We start from the raw sequence: 25151 nt of genomic DNA, 5'->3' as shown, positions 1-25151 counted from the left end.
TAACACCTTTTTTCCCCTTTTAAATAGATTTTATTTTTTGGAGCAATATTAAGTTCACAGCAAAATTGAGCAGAAAGTGCAGGGAGCTCCCATTTACCTCCTACCCCCACACATGTGCAGCCTCCCCCACTGTCACCCTCCAGCATCAGAGTGGTACATTTATTACAATCAATGAGCCTACATTGACACATCATTATCATCCCAAGTCCATGGTTTACCTTGGGGTTCACTCTTGGTGTTGTACATTTTATGAATTTGGACAAATGTATAATGACATGTATACACCATTATAGTATCATACAGAATAGTGCCACTGCCCTAAAACCCTTCATGCTCTGTCTATTCATCCCTCTTTCTGTGTTAACCCCTGGCAACCACGGATCTTTTAGCTGTCTCCATAATTTTGCCTTTTCCAGGATGTGAAATAGTTGGAATCACACAGGATGTAGACTTTTCAGATTGGCTTCTTTCTCTTGGTCATCTACATTTAGGTTTCCTGCATGTCTTCTCACGGCTTGATAGTTCATTTCTTTGTAGCGATGAATAATATTCCATTATCTAGATGTACCACAGTTTATTTATCTATTTACCAAATGAAAGACATCTTGGTTGCTTCCAAGTTTTAGCAATTATGAATAGAGCTGCTATAAGCATCTTTGTTTGGGTTTTTGGGTGGAGACAAGTTTTAAACTCATTTGGGTAAATACCAAGGAGCGCTGTTGATGGATCATATGGTATAAGTATGTTTCGTAAGAAACTGCCAAGTGTCTTTCAAAGTGACTGTACCATTTTGCGTTCTCACCAGCAATGAATCAGAGTTCCTGTTGCTCCACATCCTTACCAGCATTTGGTGTTGTTCTGGATTGTGGTCGTTCTAATAGATGTGTTGTGGTATCTCATTGTTGTTTGAATTTGCGTTTCCCTAATGACATGTTGTGTGGAACATCTTTTCATATGCTTATTTTTCAATTGCATATCTTCTTTAGTAAACTGTCTATTCAGGTCTTTTGCTCATTTTTTGACTGGGTTATTCATTTTCTTATTGTTGAGTTTCAAGAGTTCTTTGTATATTTTAAATAACAGTCCTTTATTTTGTCCCAGTCTGTGGTTTGTCTTCTCATTATCTTGACGGTGTCTTTTGCAGAGCAGAAGTTTTTCATTTTAATGAAGTCCAGCTTATCAATCATTTCTTTCACAGATCATGCCTTTGGTGCTGTATCAAAAAAATCATTGCCATTCTCAAAGTCATCTAGTTTTTTTCCTATGTTATCTCCCAGGAGTTTTATAGTTTTGCATTTTACATTTTTATCTGTGATCCATTTGAGTTAATTTTTGTGAGGCATGTAAGGGCTGTGTCTAGATTCATTGTTTTGCATGTGGGTGTCCAGTTGTTCCAGCACAATTTGTTGAAAAGACTATCTTTGCTCCATTGCATTGCCTTTGCACCTCTATCAAAGATTAATTGGTTATATTTATCTGGATCTATTTCTGGGCTCTCTATTTTTTATTTCTCTTTATTTTTAATTTTTTTTAAATTGAGTTCATAATAGTTTACATCAATGTGAGATTTCAGTTGTACATTATTTCTTGTCTGTCACCACATAAGTGCTCCCCTTCACCCCCTGTGCCCCCACCAACCCCCTTCCCCTGGTAACTACTGAACTGTTTTCTTTGTCCATGTGTTTGTTTGTATTCCACATATGAGTGAAATCATCTTGCATTTGTCTGTCTCAGTCTGCCTTATTTTGCTTAGCATAATTCCCTCCAGGTCCAACCATGTTGTTGCAAATGGGATGATTTTGTCTTTTTTTATGGCTGAGTAGTATTCCATTGTATATATATACCACATCTTCTTTATCCAATCATCTGTTGATGGGCACTTGGATTGTTTCCATGTCTTGGCTATTGTGAATAGTGCTGCAATGAACGTAGAGCTGCATATGTTACCTTGGATTGTTGATTTCAAGTTGTTTGCATAGGTACCCAGTAGGGGGATAGCTGGGTCATATGTTCGTTCTATTTTTAGTTTTTTGAAGAATCCCCATACTGTTTTTCATAGTGGCTATACCAGTGTGCATTGCCACCAGCAGTGTATGAGGGTTCCCTTTTCTCCACACCCTCTCCAACATTTGTTATTTTTAGTCTTAGTGATTATAGCCATTTTAACAGTTGTAAGGTGATAACTTTGCATAGTTTTGGTTTGCATTTCCCTGATGATTAGTGATGTTGAACATCTTTTCATGTGTTTATTGGCCATCTATATATCTTCTTTGGAAAAATGTCTGTTCATATCCTCTGCCCATTTTTTGATCGGTCTGTTTGTTTTTTTATTGTTCAGTTGTGTGAGTTCCTTTTATATTATGGAGATTAACCCCTTGTCAGATATATGATTTGCAAATATTTCTCCCAGTTGGTGGTTTGTCTTTTTGTTTTGATCCTAGTTTCTTTTGCCTTGCAGAAGCTCTTTAGTCTGATGAAGTCCCACTTGTTTATTTTTTCTTTTGTTTCCTTTGTCTGAAAAGACATGGTATTCGAAAAGATCCTTTTAAATTTGATGTCAAAGAGTGTACTACCGATATTGTCTTCCAGGAGTTTTATGATTTCAGGACTTATCTTCAGGTCTTTGATCCATTTTGAGGTTATTTTAGTGTATGGCGTGAGATGATGATCTACTTTTATTCTTTTGCATGTGGCTGTCCAGTTTTCCCCACAGCATTTATTGAAGAGACTGTCTTTTCTCCATTGTGTGTTCTTGGCACCTTTGTGGGAGATTAGCTGTCCGTAGATGTGCGGTTTTAATTCTGGGCTTTCAGTTCTGTTCCATTGGTCTGTGTGCCTGTTTTTGTACCAGTACCATGCTGTTTTGATTACTATGGTTTTGTAGTACATTTTGAATTTGGGGATTATCATGACTCCAGCTTTGTTCTTTTTTCTCAGTATTGCTTTAGCAATTTAGGGTCTTTGGTTGCTCCATATGAATTCTAGGATTCTTTGTTCTATTTCTGTGAAGAATGTCATTGGGATTCTGATTGGGATTGCATTGAATCTGTGGATTGCTTTGGGTAGTATGGACATTTTAACTATGTTTATTCTTCCAATCCGTGTGTATGGAATCTCTTTCCATCTCTTTATGTCATCATCTATTTCTTTCAATAATGTCTTAAAGTTTTCATTGTATAAGTCCTTCACCTCCTGGGTTAAATTTATTCCTAGATACTTTATTCCTTTTGTTGCAATTGTAAATGGAGTTGTATTCTTGAGTTCTCTTTCTGTAAGTTCGTTATTAGAGTATGGAAACCCAACTGATTTTTGTAGGTTGATTTTGTACCCTGCAACTTTACTGTAGTTAATTATTTCTAATAGTTTTCTGATGGATTCTTTAGGGTTTTCTATATATAAGATCATGTCATCTGCAAACAGTGAGAGTTTCACTTCATCACTCCCTTTTTGGATTCCTTTTATTCCTTTCTCTTGCCTAATTGCTCTGGCCAAAACCTCCAGTACCATGTTGAATAAGAGTGGTGATAGTGGGCATCCTTGTCTTGTTCCTGTTCTCAGCAGGATGGCATTCAGTTTTTCCCCATTGAGTATGATCTTGGCTGTGGGTTTGTCATATATGGCCTTTATTATGTTGCGGTACTTTCCTTCTCTCCCAATTTTGTTAAGAGTTTTAATCATAATTGGCTATTGGATCTTGTCAAATGCTTTCTCTGCATCTATTGAGATGATCAGGTGGTTTTTACTCCTCATTTTGTTAATGTGGTGTATCACATTGATTGATTTGCAGATGTTGAACCATCCCTGTATGCCTGGTATAAATCCCACTTGATCACGGTATATGATCTTTTTGATGTATTGCTGTATTCAGGTTGCCAATATTTTGTTGAGTATTTTTGCATCTATGTTCATCAGCAATATTGGCCTGTAGGTTTCCTTTTTTGTGTTATCCTTGTCAGTCTTTGGTACCAGAGTGATGTTGGCCTCATAGAATGTGTTAGGAAGCATTCCATCTTCCCTAATTTTTTGGAATAGCTTGAGAAGAATAGGTATTAAATCCTTTCTGGAAGTTTGATAGCATTCTCCAGGGAAGGTGTCTGGTCCTGGCTTTTTGGGATGCTATTGATTACTGTTTCAAACTCTTTACTTGTGATTGGTCTGTTCAGATTATCTATTTCTTCTTGATTCAGCTTTGAGAGGTTGTAAGAGTCTAAGAATTTATCCATTTCCTCTAGATTTTCCATTTTGTTGGCATACAGCTTTTTGTAGCATTCTCTTATAATCCATTGTATTTCTATGGTATCCATTGTTATTTCTCCTCTTTCACTTCTAATTTTATTTATCTAAGCTTTCTCTCTTTTTTTCTTTGTAAGTCTGAGTAGGGGCTTGTCAATTTTGTTTATCTTCTCAAAGAACCAGCTCTTTGTTTCATTGATCCTTTCTACTGCCTTTTTTGTTTAAATAGCATTTATTTCTGCTCTGATTTTTATTATTTCTCTCCTTATGCTGACTTTGGGCTTTTTTCATTCTTCTTTTTCTAATTCAGTTAGGTATAGTTTGAGATTGCTTTGTTTGGATTTTTCTTTTTGTTAAGGTGAGCCTATATTGCAATGAATTTCCCTCTTAATACAGCTTTTGCTGCATCCCATATGAGTGGTACGGTATGTTTTCATTTTCATTTATCTCCAGATTTTTTTTTATTTCTCCTTTAATTTCTTCAATGATCCATTGGTTGTTCAATAGCATACTGTTTAGTCTCCACATCTTTGTCCCTTTCTCAGCTTTTGTCTTGTAATTAATTTCTAGTTTCATGACATTTTGATTAGAAAAGAGGCTTGTTATTATTTCAATCTTCTTAAATTTATTGAGGCGGGGCTGGCCCTGTGGCCGAGTGGTTAAGTTGGTGGGCTCTGCTTGGTGGCCCAGGGTTTTGCCGGTTTGGATCCTGGGTGAGGACATGGCACCACTCATTAGGCCATGTTGAGGTGGCGTCCCACATGCCACAACTAGAAGGACCCTCAACTAAAATATACAACTATATACTGGGGGGGATTTCGGGAGAAAAAAAAGATTGGCAACAGTTGTTAGCTCAGGCACCAATCTTTAAATAAAAAAAAAATTTATTGAGGCTTGCCTTGTTTCCCAACATATGGTCTATCCTTGAGAATGTTCCGTGTGCACTTGAGAAGAACGTGTGTTCTGCTGTTTTTGGAGGGAGTGTTCTATATACATCTATTAAGTCCAACTGGTCTAGCTTTTCATTTAATTCCACTGTTTCCTTGTTGATTTTCTGTCTGGATGATCCATCCATTGATGTGAGTGGGGTGTTGAGGTACCCTACTATTACTGTTATTATTGATATCTTCTTTTAGGTTTGTTAATAGTTGCTTTATGTACTTTGGTGCTCCTGTGTTGGGTGCATAGATATTTATAAGTGTTATGTCTTCTTGGTGGAGTGTCCCTTTAATCATTATATACTGCCTCTCTTTGTCTCTCTTTACCTGTCTTATCTTGAAGTCTACTTTGTCTGATATAATATTGTGACACCTGTTTTCTTTTGTTTGCCATTATCTTGGAGTATTGTCTTTCATCCCTTCACTCAGCCTGTGTTTGTCGTTGAACCTAAGATGTGTTTCCTGGAGGCAGCATATTGTTGGGTCTTGTTCTTTAATCCATCTTGCTACTCTGTGTCTTTATTGGAGAATTCAAACCATCTACATTTAGGAGGATTATTGATATATGAGGGCTTAATGCTGACATTTTGTCACTCATTTTCTAGTTCTGCTGCATTTCCTTTGTTTCTCCTCCTGTGTATTTTGGTCTAACAATTGAGTTATGTAGTTTTTTGTGTTGTGTTTCTTTGTTTTCTCCTTATTTATTATTTGTGTCTCTGTTCTGCTTTTTTGTTTGGTGGTTACCATGAGGTTTGTATTCAAAATCTCATAGATCAGATAGTACATATTCTGATGGCCTCTTATTTCCTTAGACTAAACTGATTCAGTCCCTTTCCTCTTCCCCTCCTAAGTTGTTTTTCTCACATCTTATTCCATCTTGTGTTGTGAGTTTGTGATTAAAATGACAAGATTATCTTGTTTTTGGTGTTTTCCTTCCCTTTATCTTTAATGCTATTCTTGAGTATTTGCTAACCTGTTCTGATATACAGCTACAATTTTCTGATTTTGTCTATCTATTTATCACCTTACTCCATGCTTTGTAACTCCTTTCTCCCTTTTTTTTTTTTTCAGGTATGAGGGCCTTCTTGAGGATTTCTTGTAGAGGTTGTCTCGTGGCTATGAACTCCATTAGCTTTTGTTTATCTGGGAAAGTTTTTATTTCTCCATCATATCTGAAGGATATTTTCACTGGATAGTGTATTCTTGGCTGAAAGTTTTTGTCCTTCAAAGATTTGAACATGTCATTCCAGTCTCTCCTAACCTGTAAAGTTTCTGCAGAGAAATCTGCTGAAAGCCTGATAGGGGTTCCTTTGTAGGTTATTTTCTTCTGCCTTGCTTCTCTTAGTATTCTTTCTTTGTCACTCACTTTTGCCAGTTTCACTACTATATGGCTTGCAGTAAGTCTTTTTGCATTGACATATTTAGGAGATCTGATAGCTTCTTCCACATGGATTTCCATCTCCTTCCCTTGGTTTGGGAAGTTCTCCACTATTATTACTTTGAACAAGCTCCCTTCTTCCTCTTGAATACCTATAATTCTTATGTTGCATGTCCTAATTGAGTCAGATATTTCTTGGAGACTTTCTTCATTTATTTTTTAGTCTTAGTTCTCTTTCCTCCTCTATCTGGAGCATTTCAATATGTCTATCCTCAATTATGCTGATTCACTCCTCTATGATGTCCACTTGAGGGTTCAGGGAATCCATATTTTGTTTTATCTCTTCCATTGTGTCTTTAATCTCCAATATTTCTGATTTATTCTTCTTTATAGTTTCAATCTCTCTTGTGAAGTAGCTCCTGAACGCATTCCTTGTTGTTTCTCTACATTCTCTTTTAACTTGTTGAGTTTTTTGATGATAGCTATTTTGAATTCTCTGTCATTTAGATTACATACTTCTGTGTCCTCAGGACTGATTTCTGGGTACTTGTTATTTTCTCTCTTGTCTGCAGATTTAATCTAATTTTTGTTACTGCTAGAGGGCGTGGCCCTGTTTTTGAGCATCATGGTATTATTTGGTCGCAGTTACTGCCTATCACCAGTGGTTTGGGTTTAAGAGCCGTATATTCTGAGCCCTCTGCATTCTGTTGAGAGCCTAAGCACTGGAGCTGGTGCTGGATGGGGGTGGGGCTAGGGGTGGTGGGGAGGAGCACTTTCTCTGTGTGCTCTTGAGATTTTTTTGCTCTGCCCTTGCTATCTGCTCTCCTGGGGTGTTGGCTTGATGAGGTCACCCTTGAATTAGCTTTCACCTCAGTAGAGGCTTTCCTCTAGGCTGGGAGGGCCCTGTGGATCTTTGATGTTCCTGTGAATGAACATCCCCACCCTGGTTCCTTCCCTCTCAGAGGCTGCCCCTGGTCCCAGATCCAAATCTTTTGGGGAGGGAGTGAAGTTTTTTCTTACCCTGTTCCACCTCCTCCAAGGCGGGCTTAAGCCGTCTGCCATATGGCTGCATGGGTCCCTCAGGCATCTTTTATGTTGTGTTTGGATGCCCTCTGTTGGAGTATGAGTTTTTTTTCATTGTTGGAGGGGAGAGATTACCAGGAAAGCTCACTCTGCCATGATGCTTACGTCACTCTTATTTCTCTTTATTTTTTTAATGTGGATGTCAAGTTGTCCCAGCACCATTTTTTGAAAAGACTATCTTTGCTCCATTGTATTGCCTTTGCTCTTTTGTCAAAAAATCAATTGACTATATTTATGTGGGTGTATTTGTGGTCTCTCCTTTCTGTTTCATTGATCTATTTGTTTATTCTTTCACCAATACCACACTGTCTTGATTACAGTAGCTTTCCTGATAAGTCTTGAAGTCACATAGTGTCAGTCCTCTGACTTTGTTTTTTTACTTCAATATTGTGTTGGCTATTCTGGTCTTTTGCATTTTCAAATAAACTTTAGAGTCAGTTTGTCTCTTTCCACAAAAGAACTTACTTGGCTTTTGATTGGGATTGCATTGAATATATAAATCAAGTTGGAAGTAACCAACATCTTAACAATATTGAGGTTTTCTATCCATAAACATGGAATATCTATCCATTTATTTCGTTCTTTGTTTTCATTTATCAGAGTTTTGTAGTTTTTCTCATACAGATATTGTTAGATTTTGTTAGATTTATACCTAAATATTTATTTTATTTGGGTGCTAATATAAATAGTATTTTGTTTTTAATTTCAAATTCCACTTGTTCTTGCTGGCATATATGAAAGCAATTGACTTTTGTTTATTAACCTTGTGTCCTGCAACCATGCTGTAATCACTTATTAATTCCAGGTGTTTTTTGCTTGATTCTTGGGGGTTTTCTACATAGACAATCATGTCATCTGCAAACAAAGACAGTTTTACTTCGTCCTTCCTTCTTGTCTTATTGCATTAGCTAGCACTTCCAGTATGACGTTGAAAAACAGTAGGGAGAGGGGACATCCTTGCCTTATTCCTGGTCTTAGTGGGAAATCTAGTTTCTCACCATTAGGTATGATGTGAGCTGTAGGTTTTTGTAAATGTTCTTTATCAAGTTGAAAAGTTCTCCTCTATTCCTGGTTCACTGAGGGTTTTTATCATGAAAAGGTGTTGGATTTTGTCAAATGCTTTTTTTATATCTATTGATATGACCCTGTGATTTTTCTTCTTTAACTTGTCAATGTGATGGATGGCCTTAATTGATTTTTAAATGTTGAACCAGCCTTATGTACCTGGGATAAATCCCACTTAGTTGTGGCATATAATTATTTTTATACTTGTTGGATTCAATTTGTTGATATTTTTGTTGAAGAATTTTGTATCTATGTTCATGAGAGACATTGCACTGTAGTTTTCTTTTCTTGTAATGTGTTTGTTTAGTTTTGGTATTAGGGTAATGGTGGCCTCATAGAATGAGTTAGGAAATACTGCCTCTACTTCCATCTTCTGAAAGCTTGTAGAGAACTAGTATAATTTCTTCCTTAAATGTTTGGCGGAATTCACCAGTGAATCCCATCTGGGCCTGGTGCTGTCTATCTTATTATTTATTGATTCAATTTCTTTATGGATATAGTCCTATTCAGATCATCTACTTCTATTTTTTACACATAAAATTATCCTAAGGAACAAGGGGAAAAATCAAAACAATTTTATGCAAACAAAAACTGAAAGCATTAACTACCAACAAATGCCTGCTATAGGAAGGAGAACAATCCTAGGAGGAAAGTCTGAGATGTAAGAAGGGGTGGTGAGAGGAAAAAAAAATGAGGAAAATCTAAACAAACACTATTATGAAAAGAAAATGTCTAATTTGGATAGTAAACAAATAGACTAGATCTAAAATATTGAATAAAAATAGCGTTTAAGATGGGAAGCTGGCGATTGTTATTAAGTGTTTTAAGGATAGAAATATTGATTACCTTCAGACAGAGTATGCATGTTAAGAGTGGTGATACCCACTCAATGGATATAAATAGAATGCATAAGTTTAAAAACTTTAGAGGAGAAAATGGAATTAAAAAGTCCTAGTCAATATAAAAGAAGGAACAGATAAAAAAGAGTTGGAAAAAATGTTGAAAAGTAGGCAGGGCTAGATCATGTAAGGTCTTTTATGCTATATTAGTCAGAGTTCTCTAGAGAACAAATAAGATATATAGAAAGATTTAGATATAAGAAATTGGCTCATGTAGGCTAGGAGGCTCAAGACCCAGGAGAGCTGATGGTACAGATGAAGCCTAAAGGCATTCTGCTGGAAAATTCCCTCTTGCTCAGGAAGGCTGGACTTTTTGTTCTATTCACATCTTCAACCGAGTGGATAAGGCCCACTCACATTATGGAGTGCCACCTGCTTACTCAGAGTTCACTGATTCACATTTTAATGTCATCCAAATACACCCTCCAAGTTGACACATGAAATCAACCACACATATGCCAAGAGTAAAGAGTTTGGATTTTATTTTAACTGAAATAGAAGGCCACTGGAAGATTTAAAAATGGGACTGATGAAATTTGATTAATGTATTTAAAGACTATTCCAGGTGCTAGATGAAAAGTAGATCCTAGAGGGACAAGAGTAGATGCATAGAGACTAGGTGAGAACAGTACAAGACACGAAAGCCCAGACTCCCGGTACACTTTAGAGGTAATTCTCTTTGACAGGACTTGGTGAGAGAGTGGATGTGGGGAGTGAGGAAATGAATGCAATCAAGGTCAATCACCAGGTTTGGGTCCAAATCAAGTGAGTGTGTGGTATTACCATTAACTGATCTGGGGGAAAACTGGAGGAAGAGAAGTCGGGTTGATAAGTGTGGATGGACACATTAAATCTGAGATGTCAACTACATAACCAAGTAAAGATATACAGTAGGCAGTTGTGGATAAGAGTCAGAAGTGAGAACAGAATTGGAGATATTAATATTGGAGTTAGGGTATACATTATGGATTATTGTAAATAAGATCACTTACAGAGTGAATATTGATAGATAAGAGGGCTATCCAGATTTTTTTCTCTTTTCACCCAAATCTAATCTCCACCCTTCTCTCCGTCTTTGGCCCTGGGAGACTGCAAGGACTTCATCAACAAAGTCCAGTACCTACTGGCTTCTGGGTGGATCAATGGAGAACCTGGCAGGAGTTTGAAGGAAGGAGAATGTCATGATCAGCTGGCAATTAGAGGCTGGTGGAAGTCCTTTGTCATTATGAAGGGCATCAAAAACACCCTTGTAGGCTATGATGATTGGCAAATAACGGTAGCTGGAAGAAACTATCATCCAAGGCTGATTATGACTTAAAGTGATTTGAGGGGAACAGAAGGGTAATTGACAAAGTTCAATGCCAATAAGGTATCTTTACAGGGGCTATAAAGCACTTTATAGGGATTTTATAGCACTAATTCAGTAGCGCCCCAGTTTCTAGGTCCCATATCTCCCGCATTACCCAGGGCTGGTGTGTATCTATTTATATTTTTACCCACTACCCTAGACTGGGAGAGTTCCTTGTAAATACACCCATGCTTGTGTAGACTACGCAGTCCTCAACATGCCTGGCTCACAGGTTTGGTAAATACATGTGTGCATTAATTCCTGGAATGCCTTTAACCCCCGGGTGAGAATCTCAATTTTTATTTATTTCTCTAATTTTACCTGCCTTGATTCTAAAAGTTCCATTTAATTCAGATGTTACCCTTCTAAAAATTCTTCCCAGAACCACCCATAATTCAGGGTTCTCAGGCTTTGAGATATCCCTCTACTCAGGCCTTCATTTGTAAAAGCAAAAACAAACCAAAAATAGATAAAACAAAAAATCACCCACAACTAGACAGAGGCATGCGTAGGTAACATCTCTTTCTCATTCTTTCCCTGTCCCTGAACTCCTTCCTCTTCACCACTGAAGTTATGAAAGCTTTTAATAAATGCATTAAGAATAAAATGAAATATACATAATGAAACTGAAAATGTTAAAAAAAATAGTATTTATTACTTTGAGTTTTGAAGAATTTAAAACCACAGGTCACATTATATTCTGAAATGAATTCTAGGAGGCTTAAAGAATTAAATATAAACAGACACACACACACACACCCCCAAAGTAGGAAAGAACAGAATAGAATACATAGTAAATCTCTGAAGATGGAAGAAATTTCAGAGCCTTAGAAAAGTATTCAATATCCTAAAAGAAAGATGAACAGGTCTTACTTTGGTGCCTAAAAAATAGGATTTATTTACTGAAAATACAAAGGGTTGATGTCTATATTGGTAAAGAACCCATACAAAACAATTTAAGAATACCCAGTGAGTAGAAGGGCAAAGGACATGAAGAAACAATTCACAAGAGAAGAAATGCAAGTGGTGGCCACCATATGCAATAATGTTCGATATTGCTCTTAATTCAAATTAAAGCAACAAGGTTCTGCTTTCCCCTCATTTATTCTTATGGGTCACAATTCCTATTACTAAACTTCCTTCCAAAATGGTTACAGCAATTCATACTGCTTCCAGGAGAGCCCAAGAGCACCAATTTTATTACTTCTTTCCTACCATTTGGCATTATCTTCTTAGATTTTTTAATTCATGCCCTTTCACCCAGTACTTTTATTTCCCAGAACTTGTATCAGGCTAATAATCCCAAATATGATGAAAAAAGGTTCATCACAGTATTTTAAAATATAGGACAATGGTACACAATCCAGCAATAGGAACGGTCAAATATAGTCTATCCACTTGATGGATCTGAGTGTAACCATTAAAAAAAAATGAAAGGAAGTACAAAATCCTTTCCTACTTTTCCACATTTCATTTACTGTAGTTATATTACTTTTTGTTTAGAAATTATGCTTGCACATTATCGTAAACAATCCACCAACTAGTATCCTGAATATGATGAAAGAATATTGTAACCAGTGTCCAGGGACCTTGAATTTCTTTCGGTCTGTCAAATGGGCACCATCTCTCCTCCCTGGGTGAAAGGATGCATTCCTTTAGTTGTAGTGAAAATGACGACTAGACAAGCCATGCAGAGGCACAGGCTGGTTGAAGCGTCTCGCTGGCGCTTGGATGGGCGCTGCCTCAGCCTCGTCCTGAAGCAGTCAGTCTGGGGCAGCGGCCTTGAGCATGAGGGCTGTGAGCCCCAGTGAGCACCATGGGCTGCTCTCTCACTGCTGCACTCAGGGAAGAAATTCAGGGTCCCTGGACACCCAGTCAGAATATTCTTTCATCATTTTCGGGACACTAGTTGATGGATTATTTACAATAATAGGCAAGCATAATTTCTAAACAAAAAAGAGATTTCAATAAGAGGTTTTAAAAGGATGCATGTTCTACTTTTTCATTGCAGAAATGCCATTCTCCTTTCTTAGGGACACAGACCCCTTTGCTTAACTTGCTAAAGAAAACATAACTTGCAAACATTACAGGTGGGGTCTAAGCTCATGTAGGGGGTGTGGCTGGGGGGGGGGATGTCTCAGGCTCCAAGGGAAAGATTTTCCTAAGAGTCTTCTATAATATTTTTATACTCTAAAGTACACACGCACATGTACACACAAGCTCGAGTACCAAAAGGACTCTGACCAATGAAATGCCCTAGGAACACTGACACCACTATGGTGGTTCCAAGATGGGCTCACAGTATGGGAGGTGGTAGGGAAGAGTAAAGCTCTGGAGTTGGGCTGATCAGGGTCTGAATCTGGATTCTGCTACTTATGTGATCTTGGTAAGAGACTCTTCTCAGGTGTATAAATACAATGTGTAAGAATTAAATGAGATAATGTACGCAAAGCCGGTAGTACACTAGCTGGCATATTGTGAACAGCCTGGAAATGGTAGCCTTGTCTGTAGCTATTCTAAACAGGGTTCCAGGTGTAACTAACCGTATTTACATTAGGGACCCGGCATTCCAGAGCTTTAAGCTACTCTGAGAAATTTGATTTCCCTCTCCCCAGCCAGTGCTCTCCCATCTGCTACGCTCTGGTACACAGATTTACTTGGGAGAAGAGACTGTGGAGAGAGGGGTGAAAAGGGAGAACCACATGGCATTTGGTCCCCTGCTCAGCTCAGGGACTAAATTTCTTCCTCTTCAGGAGAGAGGGGGCATTCACCTCACTTCTGTGCAGAACTCAGGGGCTTCAGAGCAACGATGGATGAGATGTTAGAGCTCAGAAGACTGCATTCTTGGGTTCGTATAGTTCTCAGAGTGAAGCCATATTAGGGAACAAGATCCCCAGAAGATGGCAGATGTCCAGTGCGTGTGGACTTGCTCTGGAGCCTGTGAGGTACTCTCTGGAGACCCCCAGAAATACTTGGGGGTACTCTGCAGGGGCTACTGCCCTTCATAAAGGTGAGGGCACTCAAGCAATGAAGTTTGGGTTTAACTGCTAAGGGAAACTCCTCACATCCATCGACTGAGGCCTGCAGACATGTTAAGAACACAAGATTTCCATTTACCATAGGAAGACGGTATATTGAGTTATTAAGAACTGGGAATGGAAGAAGAGTGGGTGAGGACTTACATTGCTGGCGAAGCTTGGCAGCTACTGACAATTCTCAGTCTCCTGCAAAAGTACAGACTCAGCCGAGTGGTTAAGTTCACACGCTCCGCTTTGGCAGCCCAGGGTTTCACTGATTCGGATCCTGGGTGCGGACAAGGTACCACTCATCAGGTCACACTGAGGCGGCATCCCACATGCCACAACTAGAAGGACCCACAGCTAGAATATACAACTATGTACTGGGGGGCTTTGGGGACAAGAAGAAGAAGAAGAAGAAGAAAAAAAAGACTGATAAAGGACCTTATCTCAGGTGCCAGTTTTCTTTTTTAGAGATTGGCGTGGAGCTAACAACTGTTGCCAATCTTTTTTTTTTTTGAGGAAGATTAGCCCTGAGCTAACTGCTCCAATCCTCCTATTTTTGCTGAGGAAGACTGGCCCTGAGCTAACATCTGTGCCCATCTTCCTCTACTTTATATGTGGGACGCCTATCACAGCATGGCGTGCCAAGTGGTGCCATGTCTGTACCCAGAATCCGAACCGGTGAACCTCGGGTAGCCAAAGCAGAACGTGTGAACTTAACCACTGGGCAACCAGGCCGGCCCCTGCCAATCTTTTTTTTTTTCCTACCTTTTCTCCCCAAATCCCCCCAGTACATAGTTGTATATTTTTTTTAGTTGTAGGTCCTTCTAGTTGTGGCATGTGGGATACCGCCTCAACATGGCTTGAAGAGCAGTGCCACGTCCTTGCCCAGGATCCGAACCGGTGAAACCCTGGGCCACTGAAGCGGAGCATGTGAACTTAACCACTCGGCCATGGGGCCGGTCCCAGGTGCCAATCTTTAAAAAAAAAAAAGCACAGCTTCATCTATGGGTTTATCAGCAACTGTTCAAAGGCTTTGGGGTTTATCCTAACTTTGACAATGGGCTTCTAGCTTTTGTTTAAAAATTATTTTATTGTGAAATATATCATACAAAATATATATAAAACAGGCTTCTAGTTTATGTAATTAACATTGTTGAAATTATAGGGATCAAAGACATGAATGAACCTGGAGGGCATGATGCTGAGTGAAATAAGCCAGATAGAGAAAGACAAGTACTATACAGTGTCACTTATATGTGGAATCTAAAAAAAAACGTTGAAGGGCTGGCCCGGTGGCCCAGTGGTTAAGTTTGCATCTTCTGCTTTGGTGGCCTAGGGTTCCCTGGTTGGGATCCTAGATGCGGACATGGCACTGCTTGTCAAGCCAAGCTGTGGCAGGCGTCCCACATATAAAGTAGAGGAAGATGGGCACAGATGTTAGCTCAGGGCCAGTCTTCCTCAGCAAAAAGAGGAGGATTGGTGGCAGATGTTGGCTCAGGGCTAATGTTCCCCCCGCCCCCCCAAAAAATGTTGAACTCACAGAAGCAGAGAGTAGGATGGTGGTTGCCAGGGGCTTGGGGAGTGGGAGAAATGGGGAAAGGTTGGGCAAAGGGTACAAACTTTCAGTTATCTGATGAATAAATTCTGAGGATCTAACATAGAGCATGGTGACCATAGTTAATAATTCTGTATTGTATACTTCAAATCTGCTAACAGAGTGTGGTTCTTAAGCCTTCTCACTATGTGCACAGACATGGGCACACAAAAAATAACTATGTGGGGTGATGGATGTGTCAATTAACTTAACTGGGATAAGCATTTCATGATGTGTACTTATATCAAAACCATCACTTTGTACACTTTAAACATATATAATTTTATTGGTCAATTATACCTTAATAAAGCTGGGAGAAAAGGGCTAAATCACTCATTTTAGAGATTAAGAAACAAAAGCTCAGAGATTTACCCAAGATTATACAATTAATGGTAGTATTTTTTATTTTTTAAAGAGCTAATCTTGTTATTTCACTTTTTAGACTTCTTAATACTACTGAAAAGTTGATAATCTTATTTTTTAAATTTCATTCAAATTTGATTTAGTAAGTTTTCCTCTAGCTTATACTCTTGATAACGTCATATGATAAGACTCTAGATTTTATCCTTCTCAAAACTCCAGGTGATTTCTAATTATAAAATAATGTGTAAAGCATGCTTCTTTAAATACTTAAGAAAAAGAAAAGAGACAGCTGTTTAGTTATCTTGAAATCCATTTATTCTGCTTGGAAACAAAGTGTCTTATGTTCATGAAGTTTACAAACATCTCCTTATGTTCAAAATGTAACCAATATTTCCCTTTTATTTATACCAATGTGAATTTTGTTTCTTGAAGCTTTCTAACATTTCCTGAGCAATTTTCTGTAAGAGAGACTGACTTTTCTACTGAAAATATCAGAAAGGAAAATGAATAACAGATTTATTAAGTAAAATAAGTTACCTAAATATTCTAAAGGGAATTCTAAATAGAATAGCTATTTTGTGAAAGCCTCAAAGTTGAGGCAAAGAGCGATAAACTTTAAAATCTTATTAAAACTTATGCTTACAGATGAGCACTCCTTCCTGGCTGGCAGAGCTTTGAGTCCATTTGAGGTCTGGCAGCCGTGGTAACATCACTCAGGAGGGAAAAGTACATCAGGGAGGGCCAGATTTTCAATCTGTTGCCTTCTGTCCCTTTCAGATAACTCTTGAGATCCTGGTTGCGGTTACCCGAGCAAATTACCCATTCACTGGGTCTGTATTTCTCAGAGAGAGAAAAGTCTGTAATTTATGATCAAAGTCAATGGCTCTGAATTGAGGTTCCTTGTATTTTCTGGTCATCTTGGCACCCAGATATGTGATGAGCTCACATCTCTCCATAAACTGTTCCATCTTCCTCTTATACTTTTTTCTTGTATATTCAGAACCTTTGGGATTAAAAGCTGTAGAAAATGTCACAGAACTGTGAATGTTTTCTGTGAGGTTAGTGAATCATTAAATTACAGAGAAAGAGAACTGTGTGTGTGATTGTGCTGAGAAGATAGCCAAATCCCAAATAAGATTTGGGGATTATTCTATTTTAGATCATAATCGCCTCTATTCACCCTCCTGTATGGCATGGATTATTGAGAGCTGACTGTATTACTCATAGTCCCAGCTTTAAAAACTAGAAATTCAGTTTTATTATTATTATTTTGTTGAGGAAGATTCTCCCTGAGCTAACATCTGTGTCAATCTTCCTCTATTTTGTATGTGGGTCGCTGCCACAGCATGGCTGCTGTAGGTCTGTGCCTGGGAACTGAACCTGGGCCGCCAAAGTAGAGCATGCTAACCACTAGGCAACAGGGCCAGCCTCTCAGTTTTATTATTTTTGTTAAAATATTTGCTACCAACATACACACACACACACACACACAATGCAAGAAATCAACCCAGATCAACAAGCTCATCCTATTTATCACATATATTATAATTAATGTTAAACTAGTTCTGAGTAGCATATCACTAAAAAAGACATACCTTTTAGGTGAAATGCTATATAGAGCAGCGCAGATCTCTTTATACTCAAGAAGGGGAATTTGGGCTTTAAGCATCCTGCTGAATTCATTGCCTTGATTAGAGATGTTGCGATACCCTACAGGCGGGGAACAATTTAAGTCAGGCATATATTTGAACTTCATTTCTTTTCCTAGTGGCAAATAGATAAAGAGACAATTCTTTGCCTCAAATAGCCTCTTGGGGTTGGGGATGGGGTTTATAAAGATGGTTAGATGACCACTTAACTAACAGGAAATGCAAAATACCTTTGATTAGGAAAAAAATGAAAATTACAAATTGGCTTAGTGCCAACTAGGTGATGGCTACATGGGCCTCATTACACAATTCTCTCTATTTTTGTACGTTTGACATTTTCCCTAATAAAAAAGTAAAAAAGAAAGAAGGGGCCACTGGGCTTTGAGTTGTCTTGGCCCATCTCTGCTTCCATTGCTAGGGACTGGGCAGACTGCTTCCCACCATCAGGACCCTTGGCCACCTGACAAGCAATTCTAGAGAGCACAGTTACCAGTGCAGCTGTGAAAGAAGGTGGGAGGCCTGCCTGATGCAACTCGGCCTTTAGGAGAATACTCCTCGCTGGGTGAGCCTCATTGTGCCTTTTGATAGTAAACCACACTGAAGGCTAACCATCTAGGTGAGTTGAAAAAAACAAAGCAGTTAAGAAACGTATAAAATTGTGCCCTGAGCATTTATTTTATAGGATTTTTTAAAAAAGGTTTTTTAAAATAGTAGTTGGCTACTGGTAAGTTTTAGAAATAAAATGTGACTTGAGCAGAAAGTTTCATCTGGATTTGGGGCAAAATACGGGTTTGGTGGTTCAGCTGTAGTGACACTGCGACTCAATTCCAGTGCGGGTATTTGGGACTTCGCTATGGAAGCAGGGGCTTTTCCCGTATTTTATTTTCACAACTGCCCGTAAAGGAAAAAGCTTAAGAGTGGATTTGCAGCTTAAAATCAGAAAACTCTGCCTTGAGTTACATTGTTACCAAGATAAAAACTATTGTTAAAGAAGAGATCGTTGTACTCTTGTGCTATATAATCATAGAAAATCATGTCACGGAACCTGTTCCAGATATCCTGGCAAAGGAAGGCTAGTAAGATGTATCGGTTCCTTTAACGGTGGAAGTTTGTTTGGAAGCTTCTGATTCCAGTACTTCAGTGGCGACCTAAGAACGCAAAGTTCATTAGATGGATGCTCACAAATGTACTCACGTGTGTCCACAGGAATGTATGTATACAAGAGACAACTAAAAGGTAAAGTTCACTACCTGCTTTTTCTCCCCTGGAGAAAATGATACAAGTGGGAAGACCCGGCTCCTAGGAATTCATGACCACCATCTTCGCTTGGGTCCCCAGCCCTGGTCACTTATTCTGTTTTCTTATTTTTCACAGCAACTATGTAAAACTTTATTCTCTTCAAACTTCTAACTCTCCCACCACCCCCTACACAGGTGCATGCTATATAAAGAGAAACCATCAGAGCGGAACTTCCTCAACTGCTCATCACAAGTAAAGCCGCACACAGGTTCCTCTTTCCATGGCAGAGCTTACTTCCCATCCAAGATCAGTTTCCTCTGTACTCTGGATCCCCACTCCACCCTCTCTCCAGGCATCTTACTATAGCACTTTCTCTCTCCCCCTCACCTTTGGCATTTCCCTCTTTACTGCATCCTTCCCAGGCATCTGCGTTTAAACAAGCTCATACCTCCCTCACGTAAAAACAAAAAGAAAAAAGAAAAAGGAAAAACCACCCGCACTCCTTCCTCTATCCCTTCCAGCCACTAATGTCTTTTCTTTTTTTACAGTTAAATTTCTTCAAACAGTGAGCGTCACAGGAGACCACAACTACTGCACAAATTCCATCTACAGATGCGATTCGATCCACATAAGATTTTTAAAAAAATTTGAATCGGTTACAAATGTTTAAAAATTAGGAAAATTTAAAAAGAAATTTGGTTTTCAATTTCTTGTGACAACGGAAATGTCCGGTAGCAGATGAGCGGCTGCTGCCCGCTTTAGTTGGGGCATGCGCAGTCCAGTTTGCCACAGTCCCCACCACTTCCTCCGTTTCACACCCAACCTGCTTCCTTCCCATCCTTTACCTTCTTGGCTGCTGTAGGCGTCTGTGTTTGTAACCTCTGGACTACAGGCAAGGTCTTAATTTCCTCGCCTCTCATCCACTCCTTGGCATTCTGAAATTGGCTTCCACTCACCTCACTCTAATGAAACCATTCTTGCCAAAATCACTAATGACCTGTTATAACCTAAGTCCGACACGCTTTTCAGCTCTTGTCTCGTTTCACCTCTAAGCAGCATTTAAACCTTTGGCCAAGCCATCCCAGACACTTTCTCTCCCCTTCTCCTCCCCAGAGCCTCTCCCTCCTGGCTCCCCTTTCACCTCTTTGTGGGTTCTTCTTTTTCATCCTCCCTTGCAAGGCCTTCTTCTGACATTCATGTATTGGTGTTTCTCAGGACTTGGTCCTAAGCCCGCTCCTTTCCCCACACCACTCTTCATGGGGGAACCCCATCATGCTGTATTATTTGGGACAGGGTCACTCCAACAGCCTCATAACTGGTATTCCTGCTCCAATCCACTATCAACACTCCGATGATGGTCTCTCTCCAAAGTAAATTTGATTATAACATTGGAAACCAATCAATGTATTCATACTGCCCTTCAGATCAAGTCCAAATGATTGATGGTGATTTTACTTGGCCTTCTGCATTCTGGCCCTGCTCACCATCTCCAGCCTCACCTCTTGCTCCTTCCCCTCTCCACATCACACCTAGCCATGCTGAATTTCTTGCAGTTGTGTGATTCCCTGGGCCAGGTTTGTTTGTGGGTTCCTCTGCTTGGAACCTGCTCCTCTTTCCCTTCGTCTAGGCAATTCCCACTCCCCCTTCAGGCCGTCCCCCAACAGATAATTCACTCAGACTTTTGGGTTAGACTTCCCCAGAACTCCTGGCATTTTCCCATCCTAAACCCCATCACATTCTGTTGTTATCAGGCCCTTAAAGTCTCTCTTACCCAGGAGCCTCAGGCTTTGGGACATAAGGGACCAGGCTTTGTTCACCATCATATATGTATGTATACATATGTGGATATGGGTATGCATGTATGTGTGTGTGTGTGTGTATACACACACATATATATCCCAGCATGGTGCATTGAACATAGAAGATATTCAATAAATAATGAATGGTCTTACCGCAAAAATTTCTGGAGTTTTTCTCTGCTCTCACAAATATATATACGATCACGATATTCTAAAGCATAGTTAATGTCACCAGGTACCAGGGCTTCATATCTGAAAGAGAAATATATACTGTATAATTAATATGCAGTACTGTGTAAATAAAATGTCAAAAAAATTTCATTTTTCTATCTATGCACCTCAAATAGAACATTTTCAGTTAAACAATAGCGACCTTTTGAGCAGATGTTAAGATTATCATATGAAGGCTTATTCTGGGTGGAGACGTCCTCCTGTGCTTGCACAAGGGCTAGGACTTGCCTTTGTCTCCCATCCTCATAGGTTACTGGACAGTAGCCCTGGAGCTCAGCGCACTTGGGAAATCGGCTCTTCAGCTCTGACAGCGTCAGCCTCTTGGGGATCATGTCGGCCGATGGGAGCGCGTGAGGTGCTAATGGAGGCACATACAATTCTGGGTTCTCCAAAAATTTCTATTAAAAAAGGGTTACAGCAACAAGACTGTTTACAACAGGAATACTAGGCCAATCAAACATCCATTGAGGCTGTCCTGCCACTCTCCCCATTTCCAGTAGCAATGTTCCGTCCTTCACGCCATCTGAGAGCTGCTTTCTGCACTCCAATAACTCCTTCCCTGTCTGGAAGTTCCCTTATAGTAATACTTGCAAGTAACTGCATCTAAGGAAGGTCTCTCCTAATCTCATTTGCTCACTCACTCACTCACCCATTCATACAAAAACTATTTGTTGAGCTCCCACTATGTGCCAGGCACTGGAGGGTACATGGTCACCTGCCCACCTGTCATTAACTAGTTGGCAGCTCTTTGGTAGGTGTGTTAATTCTCCAGCTCCAGTGATCCCTCTGTAAAGTGGAGGGGGCAGACCAGATACACGATCTCTAATGCCACTTCCAGTTTTAAAATTCTGTGATCATCACTTCAATAAGCAGGAAGAAATAAATGCCTTTTTGATAAAAGTGGTCAAACATTTTAATTCTTCAGAGGAAAAGAAATGTTCAGAGGCATCTGATTAGTTTTCAGAACTACCAACCTTTTCATATCATCAAATTATGATATCGTAATATCAGAACAAATCTACATCCTGTTCCACTAGACAGAAATAGAAGGTTTACGGGGAGTTCTAGTGATAGAAAAAAATCTTAAAGCGCAAGAGACATAAGTCAGCTCTTGCTTCATTTCCACTGACTTTGACTTCCCTTCTGCACCCTTGGAGCTGAATCGCCTGGATGCCCACCTGTGGGCTGAGCATCTCATCTCATCAATACCTCTCATCCGTTAGTGGGGCTCACAGCTGGGTCGCCCTACCTGTGAAACTGGCCCAGGCCGAAGGCCCATCACTGACCCTGGACTTCTGCTCTGTGCCAAAATACATCTTGGGATGCAGTCTCAGGACTGGCCACTGAGTGGCCTCATTGGTCCCAGTGTCATAGGTTCCAATAACGGGCCACCTGGTCCTAGTTCCCAGGTGTTCCCAGCGCGCCCACCCCTTCCTGTTTGATGAATTCGGAGACAGGCATTTGCTTTCCCTAGCAAGTGTTTGGCGTTAGGAACAAACTTACGTTTAGTTTTTCCCGAGAACTCATTTTATAATAGTGCCCTCTGAACTCTGCTGCAAATTCCAAGGACTCAGTTACAGAGCAATCAACTAATTCATGTGATTCTGCCAGGCTGACAGGGCAGAACTGTTCAAATTCACCCAGGCGAGAAATCAGTTCTTGAGGCGTGATGCATAACCTGTCAATGCAGGCGGCTTTTCCTAGGATTAACAAAGGAACTACTATTATATATATTTTTTCATAGGAAACACAATAATTTTTAAAATTAAAATGATTTCAATCACACAAGCACTATACAAATGCATACACCCTGTAAAATTCCCAACAATAGAGTAAAAAGTAAAAATTTCTCTTCACAGCTCTGTCTTCTCAATCCAACATCCCTCCTGAGAGGTAATCACTATTGCGTTTGTCTCCTTTTCAGACATTTTCTATACATTTGCATATACACAGGTATGTTGTTTTGCATATAGGATGCTTATGCCACTATACTGTAAACATTAGTCTGCAACTTGCTTTTATCCATTAGTTATGGTCTTTGACATCTTTCTGTATCAGTTTATACATTTATCTAATCCTTTTTAATTGATGCATAGTATTCCACTGCACAAATATACACATAGTTTATGTATGTTCTGTTACACGTTATATTAAATGTTTAACCATTTATCTGTTGATAAATGTTTTAATAGTTTTTAATTCTTAGTTATTATAAGCTATATATATGTATATACACATAGCCACTCATACACACACACGTAAATTTGCTATATATTTTTAAATTTCCTATGGAATAGATTTCAGGAAGTACAAATAGTTTGCTGACATGATGTTACTGACACAAATCTCTCCCTGTGCCCAACGCCCCCCAAGAGAAGGGAAGCACATTTATCCAAGAGTGACTAGGTTTACCCCAAAGAGTCTATTTTACAAAGAAAAAGCCCAAGTTCCCTCAATGGTAAAGTTTAAGAGCGTTCTCCCCAATACTCCACTGGAGTGGGGACTCCAAAGCAGTACGAGATGTTATAGAAAATAAAATGACTTTCTTAATACATCTTAGTTATAATGAGTAAATTTTGATCCCAGTATACTTTGTTAATGGTCCCTTTCACCAGTGAAAAGTTTTACCTTTTTAAAAAATTATTATTATGCCTAGGAAGCTCTTAAATTGATTATAAAATTGTGAAGTATAAATCATACTTTGGTTTGTTATGTTACAGCATAAACAGAACATTTATCCTTAGGAATTAAAGTGATGTGTCTATAAGCCAAGGAATGCAGAGAATTGCCGGCAAGACTGGAAGCTAAGAGAAAGTCATGGGACAGAATCTTCCCTGGAGCCTTCAGAGAGAGGATGGCCCTGCCAACACCGTGATTTTGAGCTTCTAGCCTCCAGAACTGTGAGAGAATACGTTTCTGTTGTTTAAACCATCCAGTTCATGGTACTTTGTTACAGCAGCCTTGGGAAACTAAAACAGTTACCAAAAAACCCCTGTGACTTCTGTCTTTTGGCATTCTTTCTTTCTTGCCTTGTCAGCTTGTTCACTTGATAAGCAAGCCGCCATGTTGGAAAGGTCCATACGGCAAGGAACTCAAGGTGGCCTCTGTCCACCAGCCAGCAAGGAACTGATGGTCTCAGTCTAACAACCCTTAAGGAATGAAATTTTGTCAACACACTTGAGTGAGGACGATAGTGGATTCTTCACACTGCCTTCAGATGAGACCATAGTCGTGTCCAACACCTTGATTGTAACCTTGTGAGAGACCCTGAAGCAGAGGACCCAGTTAAACTGTGCCTGGATTCCTGACCCATAGAAACTGGGAGTGTGTGTGTGTGTTGTTTTAAGCTGCTAAGTTGTGGAATAATTTGTTATGCAGCAATAGATAAATTAATACACTATTCCATCTGCTGTTTATGACAGATAAAAAGGCTGAGAAGCCCCAATATTCCTTTCCTACAAAGAATATTATACTACTATAATACTACAGTGATAAAATATTATTATTCTAAACTATTACAACGTACATTACTATGGTATAATAATATATAGCATTATTAAAGTATCCAGCATTATGTAGTGCTATAATATTACACTACGTGGTACTATATTATTATAGTCCCAGATTGCTCTTTAGCTCTGATGTGCTGAGCCTCACTAATCCTGACATGTTTAGTGACAGGGTAATTTAGAATCACATGGCTTCAAGTCCTAAAATATACTCATATATCTCTTTTTCTGATTCTTGGGATATTCTTGATGACATCTGGCAATGTCTGTATGTCCCTTTCTGCAATGGGCAGAACAGGAATCGCTTAATCTTCTAGCCCTGACCTTGCCCCGTCTCATTAGTAGGAGTAAACTGTGGCCCTCTGATAGGGGAGGATCATTTGAACAGCATACAAAGGAAATGTAGAATGAAAAAATCAAAACTAAATTCAAACAATCAGATCCAGGCTAGATTATCAGGTGGAAAGGGAAGCAGAAGAGCAACAGGGCAGACTTCAGTTAGATTCAATTATTCAAGGCAAGGGCAAGTATATATGGCATAATGTCCCGGCTGCACTGGGGCCTCATCCAGACTCCTCTTCAGGGCTTCTGCACCTGTCTCCCAGTTGTTGGGAACATTGGTGCTGATGGCTCACAGCTGCATGAGAATTATCCCTCTATCACTGGTTATACCTCCTCCCAGAGTGACCTGTGGTCAATGATAGGTCAATGGAGGGATAGAGAGCCTGGCCCCCTCTCCTCAATCAGGGAAATTTTGAAGGTCCATCCCAGCTCCAGGGCTTCCCTCTAGGATCTGATGA

At 39.4% G+C, this 25151-nt stretch overlaps 1 protein-coding gene across 6 annotated transcripts in view; it reads right to left on the bottom strand.

Annotated features, from left to right (window-relative positions):
• Positions 1–16253: 16253 nt before the first annotated feature.
• Positions 16254–25151, bottom strand: part of AK9 (adenylate kinase 9) — a 124123-nt gene continuing 115225 nt past the window's right edge. For 5 of the 6 annotated variants that reach the window (XM_046674576.1, XM_046674580.1, XM_046674578.1 and 2 more), the window contains 6 exons: positions 22346–22542; positions 21071–21240; positions 20765–20863; positions 18619–18721; positions 17520–17634; positions 16254–16942 (listed from right to left, as the gene is read on the bottom strand). In XM_046674576.1, the coding sequence (XP_046530532.1) occupies positions 16740–16942; positions 17520–17634; positions 18619–18721; positions 20765–20863; positions 21071–21240; positions 22346–22542 (887 nt within the window). In that variant the 3' untranslated portion in view covers positions 16254–16739. Of the gene's footprint in view, positions 16943–17519; positions 17635–18618; positions 18722–20764; positions 20864–21070; positions 21241–22345; positions 22543–25151 lie in introns of those variants that run through there. The other variant, XM_046674582.1, reaches the window with a different exon arrangement.

This window comes from Equus quagga, chromosome 11 (assembly GCF_021613505.1).
Source record: "Equus quagga isolate Etosha38 chromosome 11, UCLA_HA_Equagga_1.0, whole genome shotgun sequence".
Taxonomy (NCBI): Eukaryota; Metazoa; Chordata; class Mammalia; order Perissodactyla; family Equidae; genus Equus; species Equus quagga.
The sequence above is the reverse complement of the archived record's forward strand: the minus strand, read 5'-3'. Positions and strand labels throughout refer to the sequence as shown.